We start from the raw sequence: 17,698 nt of genomic DNA, 5'->3' as shown, positions 1-17,698 counted from the left end.
AAACAACTTAATACTTAAATATTAATCAATACAACATGTTGAAACAACTTAATACTCCGGTAAATTACTTCCGGATCCATAAAAAATGTTAAAATATTGTCCAAACGACGTGGGTGGAGGAGGAGTTTGCTTATTTTGTTGCTAGTGACTGCGCTTTTGTAAAATATGTGCTTTCTTTACTTGGAAATGTTCACAGACAATGGAATTTACGTCACAAAAAAAAAAAAAATTCCTTCATCTGTTTTAAAGCAAAATTTTGTCTTTGAATCTCCAACTGATGTTTGTCTTTGTTCACTTGACTTCTTTAGGTTCTCTAAGAATTGTTTATTTCTTTCTTATAGTGTATTGGAAGAGAAGCTCCACCACTAGAAGTCCAAATACCAGATGATGAAGATAATCGGTTCCAAGAGTTTCTAAGTTGATTCAGAAAAATCAAAAATAAAGAAGCTCATTTCTCACTTCGGAATGCATTAATTGACCATTTATGGGAAAATATAGTAATGAGATGGTTAGATAATGTCTATTTTGTTTTATTATTATTTTCTAATGTCATTTGTAATAAAATGTTTAATTTAAATAATATTGCAATTTTATGAAAAAAATTAAAAGTTATAATAAATGAGTTAATTTGCAACATTTATAAGTTAAATGTTTATTTATAAAATAAAAAAAAAATCTTTTAAGAATATTCCTTTATAGAGAAAAAATAGAGAAATACATTGGAGAGAAAATTGAAGAATACATTGGAGATGGTCTAAAGAAAATGTTGAAAACACTAAACTCGGACCCAAAAAAGAGTGGTTTCCGACAGATTCTGGTATTTAACTGACATTATTATTAACATTATTTTTCCAATTAGTATATAATATGGAACTTATAATATGTCGAGTTTATAATATAATGATATTAGCCTACAAACCGGGATGTATGTGATGCTCATAGGGATTGTTTTAATTTGATTGCTGGTCATATGTCAACTATCACAATTTAATTGTATATATCGATCACAAGACAAAAAAGGGCATCTCAGAGCAAATAACCATAATTAATTATGGTGCCTTTTTGTTTCCAGCAAATATGAATTATGTCAAATACTTAAATAAACATTAGAAACATATTGTGAATTAGACTAGCTAGGTACTTAAATTTTAAGCTGAAGATTATAGATTGGTAATTATCAAAATGCTCCTAAATTTATACACTAGACTTATCTCTCCATCCATCTTAAAATGAAAACTATTATTTTTCTTACAAAATTATTCATGGAAAGACAATGAGGCTGATAAGGGGACGATGGTTATGTAGCAGCTCCATTGTTGTCTATGTTGTTAGGTTTCATTTAATAGGGGTAGGGCCGGCTTAACATTGTTATGGACCTTATGGCAAAAAATATTTTTTTATCCTCAAAAATTTATATTCAGGTAATGTTTAAAATATTTCTAAAATTTAATCAGTAATATTTTGTATATTTTGTGATGAAAATAAAATTATATGTATATTAAATATTTTTGGACCCTTTTCAATTTTATTTATTATATTTATAACTTTTTTAATATAAAAATATAGGTTTTTTAAAAAAATTGGACCTCTTAACTATTAATATACGGAGGACACAGGCTTAGATCCGGGACGGTCGCACCGGTTGTCCCCTCCTCAGCCGGCCTTGGATAGGGGTGCTTTGTTTTTGCTAATTTAGTTGTTATACGCTTGGCTTGTGATCAATGAAGACTAAAAAACTAGCTAACAACATAGACAATAATAACATCGACACATTATTAGTTAGAAAAGCACAAATACTTTAATATATTATAAAGAACGAAAGATTAAAGAAAGAACATAGGAAGCTTTATGTCAGGTTCATGTACGAAAATGATGGAACGTCCCCGATGTTTTATCCTCATCTTTCACTTTGCTTTGCAACGCTGCCAAAGTTGTTCCTCCATGTCTTTGCAGGCATAATTATATACATAGACAAGCGGCCACGAATGTTTTTCGATTGAATTTCGTTTGTCTCATAACGTTCATAACACTGTTGAGAACATGTTCATTGATTTGGAAAGTTGTTTGTTAGTCAATGATTTAAAAATTCCTACATCAGCTCATTTATCAAAACATTATAATATTCAGATCTTTGCTCCAATTAAAAAAAGAACAGAAAAGTACTGTAGCCCAAAACCACCATGATTTTAGGAACTCTAAATGATCATATCAAATAATAGAGAAAGTAAGGAAAAGGTTAAAACTATCCAACCAAAAAAGAAAAGAAGAAGATAGAAACGTTTCAAAGTAGACAAACCGTAGAAGATTAAAGGTGGCTTGGTCCCGGGTGAACGATAGAGAGGGAGAGATTGGGTTTATCCACATAGCTGAAAAAAGTATTTGGTTTCTTCGTCCTACTCATCAAGTTCTTTTTGGTTTTGGTGATTAGACACAACCGTTAATTATTTGTTAAGAGAATACAGTTATGACTGGTAATATGTTTTGTCATTTTTTCAAACTTTGTTTTATATATTTTGGAAGTGAAAAACTTTGGGAAGTGTTTTTTTTAATAGTAATAGTTGTTTTGTGTTTCGTCTTTTGACCAATGAAAGATAAATGGTATTACTAGTCTTCTTTCTTTATAAAAAGTGGGGAAAAAATCTGTAGATAAATCAGCTATGAGTCGTATGTTCTAGTGAATCTAGTGATGTATATCTGTCTCACTCGATTCATTCCAAATATGCTTTTAGAAATAAGTATAACTATCTAAATGAAGTGTTAAAACATGTTACATATATTTTTATAATGTCATGGTAAAACTAGGAGAAGGAAATTTGTCTGCTTCTCTTAAGAACCCCAAAGTTAGGCTTTGTTCACTTCCAAAATTGGACCACAGACACACAAAAAAAAAAGAAGCACTTTCAAAATGCAATTAAATTCTATAATGGACCACTTCTCCACTCTTCTGCGTTCATCTTCAATGCTTCTTTGTGTTGTCCATATCTGTCCACATTGTTTGCCTACTTTTAGTTATGCATTTGACATCTATTTGGGAATCTTAGGCCATTCTGAAATAGCACATAGTTTATCTTTTCTTATTTTCTGGATTCCATTACCCTCGGAATCCAATGTGACTCAACTTAGCTGTATTCAAGAATGTTGTTTAGAAATATTTTAAAACCAACCTTGTTGTTATAAAATGTTGGGCCGAGCCAATAGAGAGAGGCAATACCCATTGTCACTACTTTACTTTTGTTTTTATTTCGGGCTGGCCATCAATTACTTCAGAATTACGCAGATCTAGTATTCCATTAGTGAAAAATATTTAAACTTTTCTTAACATAGATAGATTTCTAAACTGATACCATAAAGCTTTATTTATGAGAGCAGTTGCTACTTAATTACAGTAGATATACTAGTGAGCTTGGCTCAGGTGTTAATAATTTCAAGAGTCCATTATTGCAATGCTATCAACAAAAACTGATTATACTGGCCTGAGCATAGTGTTTTGAAAAGAGTGGCCTCAAATGACACGAACATGAAAATGCGGACCGCATCAAGAGATGGCTTCGTTTGGAAATCTCAAATTCATGTTTATTTCTTCAACTTTAGATTACGTTGCATGTTATTAAACTTTCAAGAGCTCTTTTGATCAAAATATTGGTATATTTTTTTTAAACGATTATCATTGATTTATCGTTTTGAATCATGCTTGTAGAATTGTTGAAAGATGTACATAGGTTCGAGTCCACGTACCAACTCTTGTACTACTTGACTTTCTTTTCAGTCTAACTAGCAGCCATCCATGAACATTGTCTAGTTTGACGACTCAGAAGTTACAGTTACTACTACGAACACGGAAGCAAAAACATTAATACTTTATTGACGAAACTAATATTACATGATGTGAGGGCTTCGTCCGAACCTCCTCGTAATTCAAAAATACTTTTAGCTTACGACAACATTGCATCCACACCCTCGTCTTTCTATGTGTTGATGAGTTATGTTTCCCCATTACTCTACTAGCCTAACAATAATCAACGAAGTGACATCAAATCACAAACAATGTTTTAACAGGTAAGATATCACAACGTAAGCTCTACATGAACTTATTTGGTTAACTATCATGGAGAGCGACGAATGTCGAAGCCATCGGAGAATAAAAAGTTAGCGCGATTTGGCGCCGTCTGAGAAGAGTGAAGGAGAAGTAATACCGAGTTTCGAGTTTTAAAATTTAAATGTGTTTTCAAAACAGAACCGGACGTGACCCAAAATTTAATTGATTTCGAAACCGAACCGGAGCTTGTCTAATCAGAGTCGAGAAACACGTCTCTTGCCCAAGATTGCTAATTACGAACGAATGATTCGAAATTAACATTACTCCAAACTTCAAAAACACACATATCTCCACGTCATCAATCCTTTCAAGAATTGAGCCAATTAAAGCGAAGGCGCTAATTGCCACATCAGCTATCTAAATCATTGAACAGATCTGGACCGTCGAAGATATTAATATCGTACTTCTTCTGCACCTCCCAAAATTAACCGACCAAACATCATCTATATATACGAGACAACCTTTTTACTGTTTCTCATCAAACAAATCTTGCCTCTTGCAAAAATTTCTTCGAATCCTCCCAAACCTCTTGCAAAAAAAAAGTTCGCATCTTTGAGAAGAAGACAATGGCTCGTACGAAGCAAACCGCAAGAAAGTCCACCGGAGGAAAAGCTCCCAGGAAGCAGCTCGCCACAAAGGTTTGTTCTTTCGATCTTCTGTACCTTTGTAATTGAAATTGAATCTAGGGTTATCGATTTAGGTTGAATTGGGCACATTATGAACGTAGATGATCTGGGTTTCTCGAATTTGGGTTTGATTTGAAGTTTGTGATCTTTGTCTCTATCATGTTTGATCTTAAAAGGGGTTCTAGGGTTTTCAATTTTATGTTTGTGATCTTTGTCTCTAACGAATTTCTATTACACAGGCTGCAAGAAAGTCTGCACCGACCACCGGAGGAGTGAAGAAGCCTCACCGTTACCGTCCAGGAACCGTGGCTCTTCGTGAGATTAGAAAGTACCAGAAGAGTACGGAGTTGCTGATCCGTAAACTCCCGTTCCAGCGTCTTGTTCGCGAGATTGCTCAGGACTTTAAGACGGATCTGAGGTTTCAGAGCCACGCGGTTTTAGCTCTTCAGGAGGCGGCGGAGGCTTATCTTGTGGGTCTGTTCGAGGACACCAATCTCTGTGCCATTCACGCTAAGAGGGTTACCATCATGCCCAAGGATATTCAATTGGCCAGAAGGATTCGTGGAGAACGTGCTTAAGATGTAGTTTTCCCCTATTCAGTTTAGATTATGATTAGTTTATCTTTGGCTTTTCCCTTTGGTTTTTCTTTTTTTCAAAGTACATGTTAGATCAAAACAATGATATAATCTTTTAATTATTAATGAAGCTTCTTTGTTTATCAATTTGAATCGATGCCTTGTTTTGGATGAAGCCAAAGTAGTTTAACAAGGGACATTGTTAACCAATTCTTGAAGTGATCGTCTTGAATGTACCAATAACAATGATCTGCCAAGCAAGTTAATCTAACTTAATCTATATAACTAGCGAGTTATACAAGTCAGGTATGCAAAGCCATTACTAAGAACAAGAAAGCAAAATAAAATTATAATTTGGGGATTATTTATTATTGAAACGGGTAGCTGAGATGATATACATTCAGAAACTCAAAGCTAAACAAAAATCCCTAATTTGATCAAAGGGGGGGTTTTTCTGAAAGACAGAACAACAAAGACACAAGAGTCACTAAAACCAAATTTTGCCAATTTACACATAGACAAGTTCTAATTGGTCTGTTCACACTCACAAATCCTAAAACCTAATAATCCACTTCTCTCAATAATTAAGCTTTATTATTTTCCTCTTAATTAGCAACATTAGTACCACCACCATCTTCCACACCTAGACCATACAGAACACCAGTGTATCTCTCAGTCGAACCAGGGAAATACCGCTCCTTAAGCTTCCTAAACGACCCCAACGTAAGCAAGCTATCCGACCCCGCCTGATGACAAACCCCAACTCTCTCCACACCCATAAGCTCCGCAAGCCTGTTCAACCCTCCAAACAGCCCGTTGCAGAACGTCATCAAGTGCTTGATATCGTACACCGTGGGGAAGTACACATACAACAGCTTGAAGAAATCCGCCTGCTTGGCCGGCAGCTCCTTACACGTCAGCAGCTTCACCAAATAACCAAAATCATAACCTCCGTGAAAAGTAACCCACGAGATGGAATCGTTCAACACAATCCCAGACGACATCATGAGCTCCCCGAAGCGAGCCACGTCGATCCCGCTCTCGACGTTCTTCTTGAAATCGATCCCGCACTGGCGGAGAAGCTCGATGGACTCGCTCGCGTAGATGTCTTCACCTATGTTGAACTCGCGGAAGTTGAACTGCCAGACGCAGAACTTGTCGGTGCCGCAGGTGGGGAGGTTGCCGTCCTCGTCGGAGAAGGTGAGGCCGACTTGGATGAGCTTGAGGAGGTCGACGTTCTCCTTGAGGGTGCGGTAGTTGAGGTCGTTGTTGTGCTTGAAGGTCTCGACGGGCTTGAGGACCACGCCGGGGAACTCCGTGTCCATCGCGACGTAGGTGAATTTGTCGACGATCTCACGGATTAGCGCGAATTCCTCGAGGAGGTTGTCGTTCCAGACCTCGCGAATCGTGATTGAGTCTTCTTTGAGAGTCTCCGCCATTATAATTACAGATCTGGTGACACAGCATAGATCTGAGAACGAGAGGTTCCGATCTGCGATAATCAGAACCCTAGCTTTGACCAAATTCGATTTTCAAGAAAAGGAAGAAGAAGGGGAACGTACCTCAGATGACGTAATACGTGCAGATAGAGATCCGTGCGTCTCTGCTAGAGAACTTTATCGGGTCAACCGGAGAGAGATGAAAGGCTTTGGTGGTGGGGGGTGGTAAATAAAGAGAGAAACGATGGAGACAAGTGTGAGCCACCAGAAACGATGCCGTTTTTGGTTGATAATGGGAGCTTCGTTACGACGACGTTTTAGCGTGGGCCAATCATTACATTCTGGCCAGTTTGCCAATTATTTTATCCGAATTTTTATGTAATGATTAATTGAATTATATAAAATAATGTGGATGTAATATGATATGATGACCATTTTTCTATTAATGTGCATCACGGAAATTCCGTTGGTTTTCTATCCGAATTTTCTTTCCGGCTTATAGACCTACCTCCATTATTATTATTTTCGTTTTTTTTGGTATGTAATTAGTATTATTATATTATATGATTATAGTATTAGAGTTAAGTTGGTAACCATCATATTCTTATATCTTCCTATGACGAACGTTAAGTTCATGCCAAAAACTATACTATATATATATATATATATAAATGACCAAATCTAAAATTTTGAGGATCATAAATATTTAAAAGAAAATGTCTGTAATAGCATTCAAGAAAGGCGATTTTGCTCAATATTCATAAGTGCTCAAAAAATTAAGAATATAGCCATTGAATAGTTGATGTGACAATTAAAGCTAAACATTGACATTGTTTTCCTTTCACTTGTGTGCGCGTGAGTATAAGCATGTCACATTATGTAGCGACCATGATTAAAATATATTATACTCTATGCCATATATTATAGTCAAAGGAGTCTGCATGTTTCGCTCATGGCAAGGATTAAAGTTAGGCATTTTCCATTGGCGATGTTTAAGAAACTTTTGCATCCATCGTGTTTAGAGACTATTGACCCCATTCTAAACTATAAGCGATATAGTATATAATGGACAGTTCAATTAACTAAGATATATGCACGGACATCAGTAGCTTACATGGTATCAAACCTGATACTATACAATTGTTACTATACAATATTTAAAATAGTATATGACATATTTATTGGGTAAGACTAAAAGAAATAACAAGTAAATAAAAATTCGGCCCAAATTGTACATTTGGAGGCTATAAAAGGTATAGCAGTATGTCATAGATGAACCTTACTAATAGAAGGCATGCACTAGATAATACAACCGCGTTTTTGAAAAACGGCTGCAAGTATTATATAATGCACAAGCTATAATATGGAATGGAGAGGATTAACGTAATACAATCTTCCAATGACGATACATAAGAAACCTCTGCATCCAGAATGTTTTGAAATTGTTGACTCCATTCTAAACTATAAACGATATAGTATAGAATAGATGGTTTGAACCCTGTCTGATACAACTGCTCCGGCAAACCCTAACTTCTCCATTTACGTTATTTCACGTTACATCCATTTACGAGTGAAAGAACCACAATGTATTTTCGGTCATATAGTTTTCAATGTAATAATATAGTTCTATACTGCAAAGTGACATCAATCGCCCTATACTATTACATTATATAACATAGTATTTACTTTGCATTACAAATTTCATCTCTTTTCCCTACGAAGAATCAAATAATGAGTTTTGAAAATAGTTGTAATACAAGAACATCTTTCACCGGATCTTGTATTACGTGTATACAAGAATACCCATACCTGAATTTAAATCACTACCAACCGTCTCCGATGACCTTTTCCTAGTCCGCGAGTATCGATTCTACATGGATCTGCTAAATAATTAACGGGGTTCCAGTTATGGGTGTTCAAGAAATCAATCAATGTACTCGTAAAATCTGCAAAGGGGCCATTTTGTTTTCAATGAAATTGGAAGTACTTTGATTCTTTTATTTTTGCTCTTCACACGCCTTTCTATCAGAATCCTAACTCTTCTCATCTGCCTTTTGTTTCTCGCCGTAAAACATCCACCAGTGATATGATCTCACACAATTTTCAAAAGAAAATAAACATTGTTACAACAGTTTCGATGGAGTACCAAATTGGTAAGGTTACCAACAAGTATGTTGTTAGTCCTAGTTTGAAAAGCGTATAGAAAATGACAAGTATCATAACCAATAGTGGTTAGAGTATAGACGGACCAATACAAGGAAGTAACATATCGGATCCACGATATTTCATCTAGAAAGTCTTTGTTTGATGCTCAAATCAGATATTTTCTGGGTCATGGTTCCGTGCAGCGATGAGGTAAAAGAAACACGCAAAAACTAACCATAAAGAGAGGGACATGCAAGATACTCCAATTAATGAGTTGCTACATGGAGAGTAGTGTGCGTTAAAAATATTAACATATAATTTAAAAATATCAAAAATATGTCAAATCAACTTCATAATTAATACTTATAATATTTATAAAAATCTTAAATTTTCCAAAGTAATTCTATCAAAATAAAATTAAAAATATCGACTAATATAAGCAAACAAAAAGAAAATAAAAAGGAAGAAATTTGATATATATTCAATGCACATGTTTATAAAATAACAAAACATTCTTAGAAAGAAAAAATTGTAAACATAGATATATGTCCTTTTACGAGCTGTTCCACCATCGGTCGTAGTTCTTGCCCACCATTGGATTGACGTCCACGACGTGATCTGCTAGTGTTTATTGAACATGACATGATATCTAACAAACACATACAAAATATTATGTTATTTTCCATCTCAATCTTATTAGATTATAGAACTCGCTTAAAATTGTAATAAAAATGTGTATCTTTTGTTTGACAAAAAAAAAGTGTGTGCGTCTTGCGGTAAAACTCTAAACGCTTGTTTAGGTTATGTTGAAAGAATTATTATTTTTAATATATAATAGAAGCAATGGACGTGGACCACTAATGAAAATGTTAATTTTCTAGTTCATGGTAATAGATATTTACCAAGTTTTATTATTTTCCATTTAGTTCCTTGTTAAAGTTGATAGGAAATAATTTTGTTCTATCGTTCCATATACAAAGAGGAACAAAGAGAAATTGTGTGTGTCCATTTATGTAAAAAATTACTAATGTATGTAAAAAGAAAAGGGAATTATTAGTAACGTAATATTTCCTCTCGTTCCTTTAGTTCAAGGTGGTCACCATTTAGGCCCGTAAACTTGTAATATCATAAATCTCTGCTAAGTAATGCATAAAATTTAACCAATAGATCAATTCTTTGTTCTTAGGGCTGAGTACAGATACTCCAACTAAGATGATGAGTGGTTTTGGTTTGAGAGAATCTCATGGCTCGACAAAACTGGTAAGAATTGTTGTGGTTGGTGAGACAAGAACTAGGAAATCAAGTTTGATCATGGCTGCAGTAACTGATCATAACCATCCTGATCCTAGAATCCCTCCTCTGTTACCTTACACAAATTTACCTTCTGAATATTGCTCTGAGGATGTTCTGTTTACCCTTATCGACACTTCTTTGAGGTAAATGTTTATTATGATTTGTGTTTGTATGGACATCATTAAGGGATTCATATAATAATGTTCTGTGGGTAGGTTTATATTTAAACATAATGGTTTTTTTTTCTATTGATGTCTCTGTTAATAACATTTGCAGACCAGAAGACAAGGGAGATATCATTAGGGAAGTCAAGGAAGCAGATGCAACGTTTGCAATGGATAGACTGTTGGATAATTCCAAGCTTGTGGAAACTTAACATATTATTAGATGTTTAATATGTTAAGATAAACATAATAAGGAAACCTAGAAATAGGAAAAGTAAGTTTCTATTTAGGTTAGATTTGTGTTTTCCATATCCCACATGTTAAAGGAAATTGTCTTTCATATAAATATAGGTCTAATGGAGAGGTGTTTCATATGATCGAAGAGAAACATATTGAGAGCTTTAGTTTTGAGTAGTTTCTAAAGCTAATAAGAAAAGTTGTTCTTGTAACTCTTTGTGTTTCTAAGAGATCTGATAGACTAGAGACTTTGGACCGTTTGAGTGAATATTGGCTTCTTCTGTTTCGACATTTAAAGGTTTATTTTCCTTCTTTCTTATGTCTTCATCAATCAATTATGTACCTTTTTCTTATTAAATGTTTGTCTTCTGACCCTTATATTACATAGGTGAGAGTCCCTATCGTAGTAGCAGGTTATAGTGTTATCCAAAAGGAACACAATACAATCGACACTAAAGAGATAACAACACCTATAAGGCAACAATGTCGAGAAATCGAGATATGCATTGAGTGGTCTGCTCCGAGGCTATCTGATATCAGTTGGCTTGTGAGTGAGATCTTAACACTCTAAAGCATTACAACTTTTTACTATACTTCATGTCTGAAAATGACCAAACTGATTTTTTGAGCAGGCTCAAGCGGTTTTTGTGCAAGCGCAAATAGCGGCTATGAACCATATAGGACCCGTATATGATCAAGTAACCAATTCACTGAAGCCTCGATGTGTTGCTGCCTTGGAACATATATTTGAACTCAATGCATGTGACAATGATTACATTCTCAGTGACGACGGCTTTAACCATATTAATGCTCGTTGCTTCAGTATACCATTGATGCCTTCTCGTTGTAGAGCATTAATAAAATCTGTTCAAGAACTGTGTCCTGAAGGAGTCAAAGAAAACAGCCTCACAGTAGATGGCTTTTTGGTTCTAATCACAAAGCTTATCATGGATAGAAAACTCAGAACGTTATGGACTATGCTTAGGACATTCGGATACAACAATGATATAAGACTTGTAGATGAGATGATTCCTTATTCATCATTCAAACGCATACTTGATCAGGTAAACATCTTCAGAAATATAACTCTATTGTGATTACTTGCTGCTGTTCTGATTTGGTTTTTGTGCAGAGTGTTGAGCTGACAAATGAAGCTATTGGATCCTTAAGGAGAGTCTATCACCGTTTCAATAACTTGGGACCTCAAATGATGGAATCTCTCTTTGAAACTGCACCTGAAAGGTAACTTTTTCTACTTTCAAAAGATCACGAAATTTGAATATAATGTAGTCTTTCTATCTGCACGCAGCAAAATTAACCATGAAGAGAGTGACATGTAAGATACTCCAACTAATGAGTTGCTACATTGAGAGTACTATGCTTTAAAAATATTAACATGTAATTTAAAAATATCAAAAATATGTTTAATCAACTTCATAATTAATACTTATAATATTTATAAAAATCTTAAATTTTCCAAAGTAATTCTATTAAAATAAAATTAAAAATATCGACTACTATAAGCAAACAAAAAGAAAATAAACAGGAAGAAATTTTATATATATGCTAATATTCAATGCACATGTTTATAACATAACAAAACAATCTTAGAAAGAAAAAATTGTAAACATAGATATGTTGACATGAAGAATTAAACAAAGGGAAGTAGTGGAGGAAGTGGGAGAAGTGGTCATATCACTTACCAAATGGGGAGGAGTGGCTAGTCCACTACTAGTTATTTATTCTTCCACCATTGAGTGCTTCTTGCTTTTGTTTCCTTTAAATACACCATGTATGTTACACAATTAAACACACAATTCAATACAAACATTTCTTTCATTCTCTCAATCTCACAAATCCTCTCATTCTCTTAAATTCTCAAATTTCTCTTCTCTCTCAAATACTTACGGTTACTTCACTCCTTTTTACTTTGTTCGTGTGCTTCATCACGGTTAAAACACTTAGAAGCTCTCATAATCTCACAAATTATCAACCACCACCATAGTCGTTATTTTGAAGGCTATAATTTCGTTCGCAGACCCGAAATCCCCAAAGTGAGATTTAAAAGTGCACGCTCGAAAACTCATATCTTCGTTAAATGTAAAAGAGGGACAAATGAAAATAATCTACGAGTTTCCAGAAATACATTAAACGATAGGTTGTAACTTTCGACGCACAGTGAAGGTATTTTTGTCCAAAATCAACATAATATGTAACATATCGTAGCCTTTCCTTTGCTATGTGCATATACTTCATTTAAATTCTATAATGGATATGATCTAAATTTCCCTTTCAGAAATGGTAGGAATCGATGTCAATGTTTTACTGGATTATCTTCAGATCCAACCCTGCTTATATATTTCACAAGATTTTTTTCTTTTGTCAACATATATTTCATAGATAAAATTGCGTAACTGTATAATATGATTTGACTTTGTATATTCGTATATATATACAACTTGAGAGAATACGCTTCATATGTTTTGCATGCATCAGCAATCAATAACTTCTTGCATAGGAGTATAATATTTTCTCTCAGATCAGTTACGGTTTTTTCTTTTATTAAAGGATATATTCATTGTCCAAAACTATAAAATATTCAATGACAAATCTTATCTTATACATCATGATTTACAAACACCTTCGTTCATGTATAGAACCTTAAGGGGTGTTATTGGATTGAATAATTCATTGGAAATTAGAAGTTTACTAACAAAAAATTCTAATTAGAAGTATTTTAATGGATTTAACTGGATTTTTAAATAAGTGATGGATTCTCTTGTTTTATTTTAATTCTTAGGATGTATATTAAGGGAATTCATTATAATTCTTTTACGTGAATCTTCGTCTTCTTCCGAGTTCCGAGTCGTGAGATTCTCCACTAGCGAAGCACTAATGGTGGTTGACCATGTTACATTATGGATATGCAATAGCAAATGCATGTGTTTTCTAGGTGGGCTGGGTTAGTGAGACAAAAGGAGATTATCCTTTCAGCCACCATAAGCTTACCGTCCAGTTTTATGAACCATCAGCTGTTTTTTTTTTTTGGCTAAAAACCATCAGCTGTTTCATGACAGAAAATTAGAAGGGTTAATTCATAAGGACATTCTATTTCTAGAGCTTTGAAGGCCAAGCTCCAGTGAATTAACTCTCTTCCTTGCAAAAGGGGTCAACTCTACTTCTATGAAGATTCTTCCCATATCCTTTGACTGGAAACAGTGATTTGAAAGTCACATAAAAAAAAAGCTAGGATTTGTTTCCTCTTGTATTTTTATTAAAAAGTCCATCAAAATCTATTATAACTAATTTCTCAAGGAATCTATGAAGATATTGAATAACATGTGAAATTAATTATTTTCAAATTCTATTTGACAAATCCTTAGTCAAATAACATCTGATTTTAATTCACTTTGTTCAAATCTATACTATTATTTATGAAGTGATTTAGTTTATTTGTCATGATTTCCATAATTTTAGATAATTTTGCTTATTTGTCATGTTTTAATTAGGTTTAAGCTGAACCATTAATTTATTAATAGTTTTTGCCTCAGTACACATGAAAAATAGATAAGGGGATAATGGATCCCCCTGCCGTAAACCTCTTTGAGGAACTATATGTCTACGCGGCTGCCCATTCAATAAAACATGGTCATATTTTTATTAGGTTTTAGCTTAGTCATTGATTTATTAATAATGTTTAGCTGAATCACTAATTTATTAATTTAAAAATATATCCGTAATGAATTTTATATATAATTAAAAACGAATTTTGATTTAATAATATTTAAATCTATATGTTATATTAAAATTCTTATTTTATTATTTGTCATATTTTATTAGGTTTTAAGCTTTTATATAGGTTATTGATTTATTATTAGTTTTTAACTAAGTATTTATTAATTTTCAGAAAACCCGTAATGAATTTTATATATAATAAAACACGCATTGTATTTTAATAACATTAAATTTATATGTTATATTAAATAATTAATTATAAACTAATATAATAAAATTGTGAAAATATATTTAAAAATTAAGAGAATTCTTATATATATTGTGTTGCTATCTGAAAACAATATTTTTTATTATAAAGTTAAAACACTAAGATATAAAATAGTTTATAATTAAATATTAGTCAAACAAAAATATTTATATAAAGATATTTTCTAAACTATTTCTAATATATGAGTGTTTTAAAACTTTTAACACAATAATAAGTACATAGTTTGATGAACGTTTTTTGACATATATAAATAATTTAATGTTTGATTTAACTATTTAAAATCATAAATAATAACTTAACTTGTGGACTGAGTTCAAAACAAATTTTCTTGCTTTTACTTTAAATCAGTTTAAGTTTCATCCGTGAAACACTATAGCTTCAGTTAGTTACCAATAGAAGAATGAAAAAAATGAACAGAATAAAAAATAAAATTTCATTCGATGAATTGAAAAAAAAAATATGAATTTTTGTTCAATTTGTTCCTTATCAAAATTGCATAGAGAAATTTTTTCTTATAAATTTATTCCTCTATGGGAAATTTAGAAGAAAAAAGTGTGATCTACATTTCAATAATTTGACTAAAATTTCAACATAACTGGTATAATTTTTTTTCTTTCAATATGTTCACCAATTAGAGTTTTATAATGCCGATTTTTGGATTAATATGACATAAAATAATAAGTATTCGTAAGATGATTATGCCCGCATGTGCGGACAAAACACCTAGTTCACAATTAAACAACACTGGATTTCATGAGAGATTTAAATTTCATTAAACTCCATTAAACTACCAAATTCAATAACACCCCCTTAATCTTGTTCCCAAAAAAAATATATATATATATGCTTCGCACTTTCACCAAAGTAATCAAATTTGTTGTTCGTTAGAAAAGAAGTGGGGGTTATTGGTTGTTGTATTTTAATGGATTTGAAAATCCGAACTAAATCTACTGTTATTGGTTCTATAATTTTCAAATCTATATTAAAATCATGTGTTATTAGTTTAATGATTCATAAATTTTATATCAAATCAAGTGTTATTCAATTTTACGGATTTACTAATAAATTTGATTTTATAATGGATTTGAATGGATTTGTTTGGATTTTTTTGTTAAAAATACAAAGATTCAAATCCGGGAAAAAATCTCCGGATTTGTAAATACTAATCCAATTTTTTTTAAAAATCTACATATTTTAATTGAATTTATAAATATTACATGAATTTCTAAATCAATCAAAATATATAAATAAAAAAATCTGCATATTTTGCAGATTTTTTTTAAATCTGCAAAACGATTTTCCAACTCAAACAAGGACCAATAAAAACGAAAATTATTGGGACTAAAGGATTACGAATACTGATTCTCATCATATCATTAATAAATTATCCCAAAACGATTTTCCAACTCAAACAAGGACCAATAAAAACGAAAATTATTGGGACTAAAGGATTACGAATACTGATTCTCATCATATCATTAATAAATTATCCCAAAACGATTTTCCAACTCAAACAAGGACCAATAAAAACGAAAATTATTGGGACTAAAGGATTACGAATACTGATTCTCATCATATCATTAATAAATTATCCCGGAGTCAAGGCAGCATCGTGCTTCCCACTTACCCTGAAGCATAACATGCGGCTTTGTAATAATGGATTCATTTTCATATTAATCAGTTTATAAATACTTATATACTGTTCATTTTTATAAATGAATAAATCTTATAAATTTTTAAAAATTCAATTTCAAAAATCAATGTTAAATACGACATAATTTGATAAAAATAATAACATAATAATTTTTTAAAAACTCTTAAACATATACATAATCTGATTTAAAACCATGAATTGATTATTGTTATATATAAAGCTTGTGTAGAATTTATACAAACATAAACAAAACGTTATATTTATATTTTTCTTTGAAATAAAATCTGTCTCTAACGTATTTTATCAAATTATAATTGAAAGTGCATTTATATTTTATGATATATAAGTTTGATAACTAAAAATATCAAATAAACTGATAAAAGAGACAAAATTCAAAATCCACAAAATCTAATTAATTTATAATATAATAAATTAAAAAATATTTTAAAACTGCATATATATAATTTTAAAAGTTTTTTTAATAATTATATGAATTAATAAAATATCTTAATTTCAACATTATTTATTTGTAAAATTTTAACTGTATATACTATCCAGTAGTGTGTATTATAACACATTTTCAAATAGGTCTAAATATCAGAAGACTAACAACACTAAAAATATAAAGTAAGGGTTTAAACAACATTAAATGGCATCATCTAAAAGTTACTGTAATTAGTAACAAACGTATGAATTCCTCGGTACGGTCATTCGGGAAGTACTTCTAAACCAGCTTTAGTAGCTCGGGGAACAAACAGGTGAATAACATGCAGGTTATAACTAATTTTTTTTTTATCAAACTTTCCGAAATAAATGCAGACTCTGTAGGAGACACAAAGGAAGGTAGAATCGGTTTGAGCAACGTTAAAATTATTTTATATTTGTTACGACGAACCAAGTACTTTTAGAACATGTCCGTTATAAATCCGATCAAATGTTTTAACTATCTAACAATGTGATATTGTCTATTTTGATAAAAAATATTCTCAATATCTTGTTTTTAAATTTATTCTCAAATTTATATCAAATATAATTGGACACTCATATATTATTTTTTTGTTTATTATTTTAATACGACAATTAAATCATTTATTTATCCTACTAATCTTTACATTTTTTATTTATTAAATATCACTGAGTTTTACATGACAATTTCATCGGTTTTGAAAAATAAGTTGCTTTTTCTTACTTACCATATTTAATCCAATTTTTTTTGCAAAATGTACTTTCTTAGTTAGTACAAACGCGTTAATAATATCTGCCAAGAGTAGGCTTAAACACTTTTAGACAGAAGAAAAGAAAAGAAAAGACATACAGACAATGAGTGGAAAGGATTAGGACTAGTAATACGCGGTTAAACATGTGGTCAGCCCCTCTCACGTGACCGACGACTCCAATGTAGTAAAAACTCACGTGCCGTTTTGTGTTGGTTCGTTTCAACAATTATTCAAGGGGGGGGGGGGGGG

General features: G+C 32.2%; 3 protein-coding genes across 4 annotated transcripts; 2 read left to right on the top strand and 1 right to left on the bottom strand.

Annotated features, from left to right (window-relative positions):
- The first annotated feature begins 4,553 nt into the window (after window positions 1–4,553).
- Window positions 4,554–5,444, top strand: LOC106335262 (histone H3.3). The gene is made up of 2 exons (XM_013773740.1): window positions 4,554–4,734; window positions 4,962–5,444. The coding sequence occupies exons 1-2, from the start codon at window positions 4,663–4,665 to the stop codon at window positions 5,298–5,300; spliced, it is 411 nt and encodes a 136-aa protein (XP_013629194.1). The 5' UTR covers window positions 4,554–4,662; the 3' UTR covers window positions 5,301–5,444.
- A 195-nt stretch (window positions 5,445–5,639) lies between these two features.
- On the bottom strand, window positions 5,640–6,967 carry LOC106335261 (probable CCR4-associated factor 1 homolog 10). Of its 2 annotated transcripts, none has more exons than XM_013773739.1 (2): window positions 6,860–6,967; window positions 5,640–6,768 (listed from the first exon to the last, which is right to left on the bottom strand). In XM_013773739.1, the coding sequence occupies exon 2, from the start codon at window positions 6,734–6,736 to the stop codon at window positions 5,903–5,905; it is 834 nt and encodes a 277-aa protein (XP_013629193.1). In that variant the 5' UTR covers window positions 6,737–6,768; window positions 6,860–6,967; the 3' UTR covers window positions 5,640–5,902. The 2 variants fall into 2 exon arrangements, with proteins under 2 accessions (XP_013629193.1, XP_013629192.1); XM_013773738.1 differs by having other exon boundaries at window positions 5,640–6,789; window positions 6,860–6,959.
- Window positions 6,968–10,093: 3,126 nt separating this feature from the next.
- Window positions 10,094–11,915, top strand: LOC106329637 (mitochondrial Rho GTPase 3-like). Its single transcript, XM_013768323.1, has 7 exons — window positions 10,094–10,317; window positions 10,451–10,519; window positions 10,816–10,873; window positions 10,964–11,122; window positions 11,208–11,639; window positions 11,708–11,817; window positions 11,885–11,915. The coding sequence occupies exons 1-7, from the start codon at window positions 10,094–10,096 to the stop codon at window positions 11,913–11,915; spliced, it is 1,083 nt and encodes a 360-aa protein (XP_013623777.1).
- The last annotated feature ends 5,783 nt before the right edge of the window (window positions 11,916–17,698 follow it).

The sequence above is a fragment of the Brassica oleracea genome, chromosome C3 (genome assembly GCF_000695525.1).
Source record: "Brassica oleracea var. oleracea cultivar TO1000 chromosome C3, BOL, whole genome shotgun sequence".
Taxonomy (NCBI): Eukaryota; Viridiplantae; Streptophyta; class Magnoliopsida; order Brassicales; family Brassicaceae; genus Brassica; species Brassica oleracea.
This window is presented reverse-complemented; position numbering and strand designations above follow the sequence as displayed.

Excerpts from the sequence above, each read along its gene's own strand:
- LOC106329637 (XM_013768323.1), top strand. The coding sequence starts at position 10,094 with ATGATGAGTGGTTTTGGTTTGAGAGAATCTCATGGCTCGACAAAACTG. Across the intron at positions 10,520-10,815 it reads ACGTTTGCAATGGATAGACT|ACTAGAGACTTTGGACCGTT; the intron begins GTTGGATAATTC and ends GAGATCTGATAG. Across the intron at positions 10,874-10,963 it reads TTCTGTTTCGACATTTAAAG|GTGAGAGTCCCTATCGTAGT; the intron begins GTTTATTTTCCT and ends TATATTACATAG.
- LOC106335262 (XM_013773740.1), top strand. The coding sequence starts at position 4,663 with ATGGCTCGTACGAAGCAAACCGCAAGAAAGTCCACCGGAGGAAAAGCT. Across the intron at positions 4,735-4,961 it reads GGAAGCAGCTCGCCACAAAG|GCTGCAAGAAAGTCTGCACC; the intron begins GTTTGTTCTTTC and ends TCTATTACACAG.
- LOC106335261 (XM_013773739.1), bottom strand. The coding sequence starts at position 6,736 with ATGGCGGAGACTCTCAAAGAAGACTCAATCACGATTCGCGAGGTCTGG.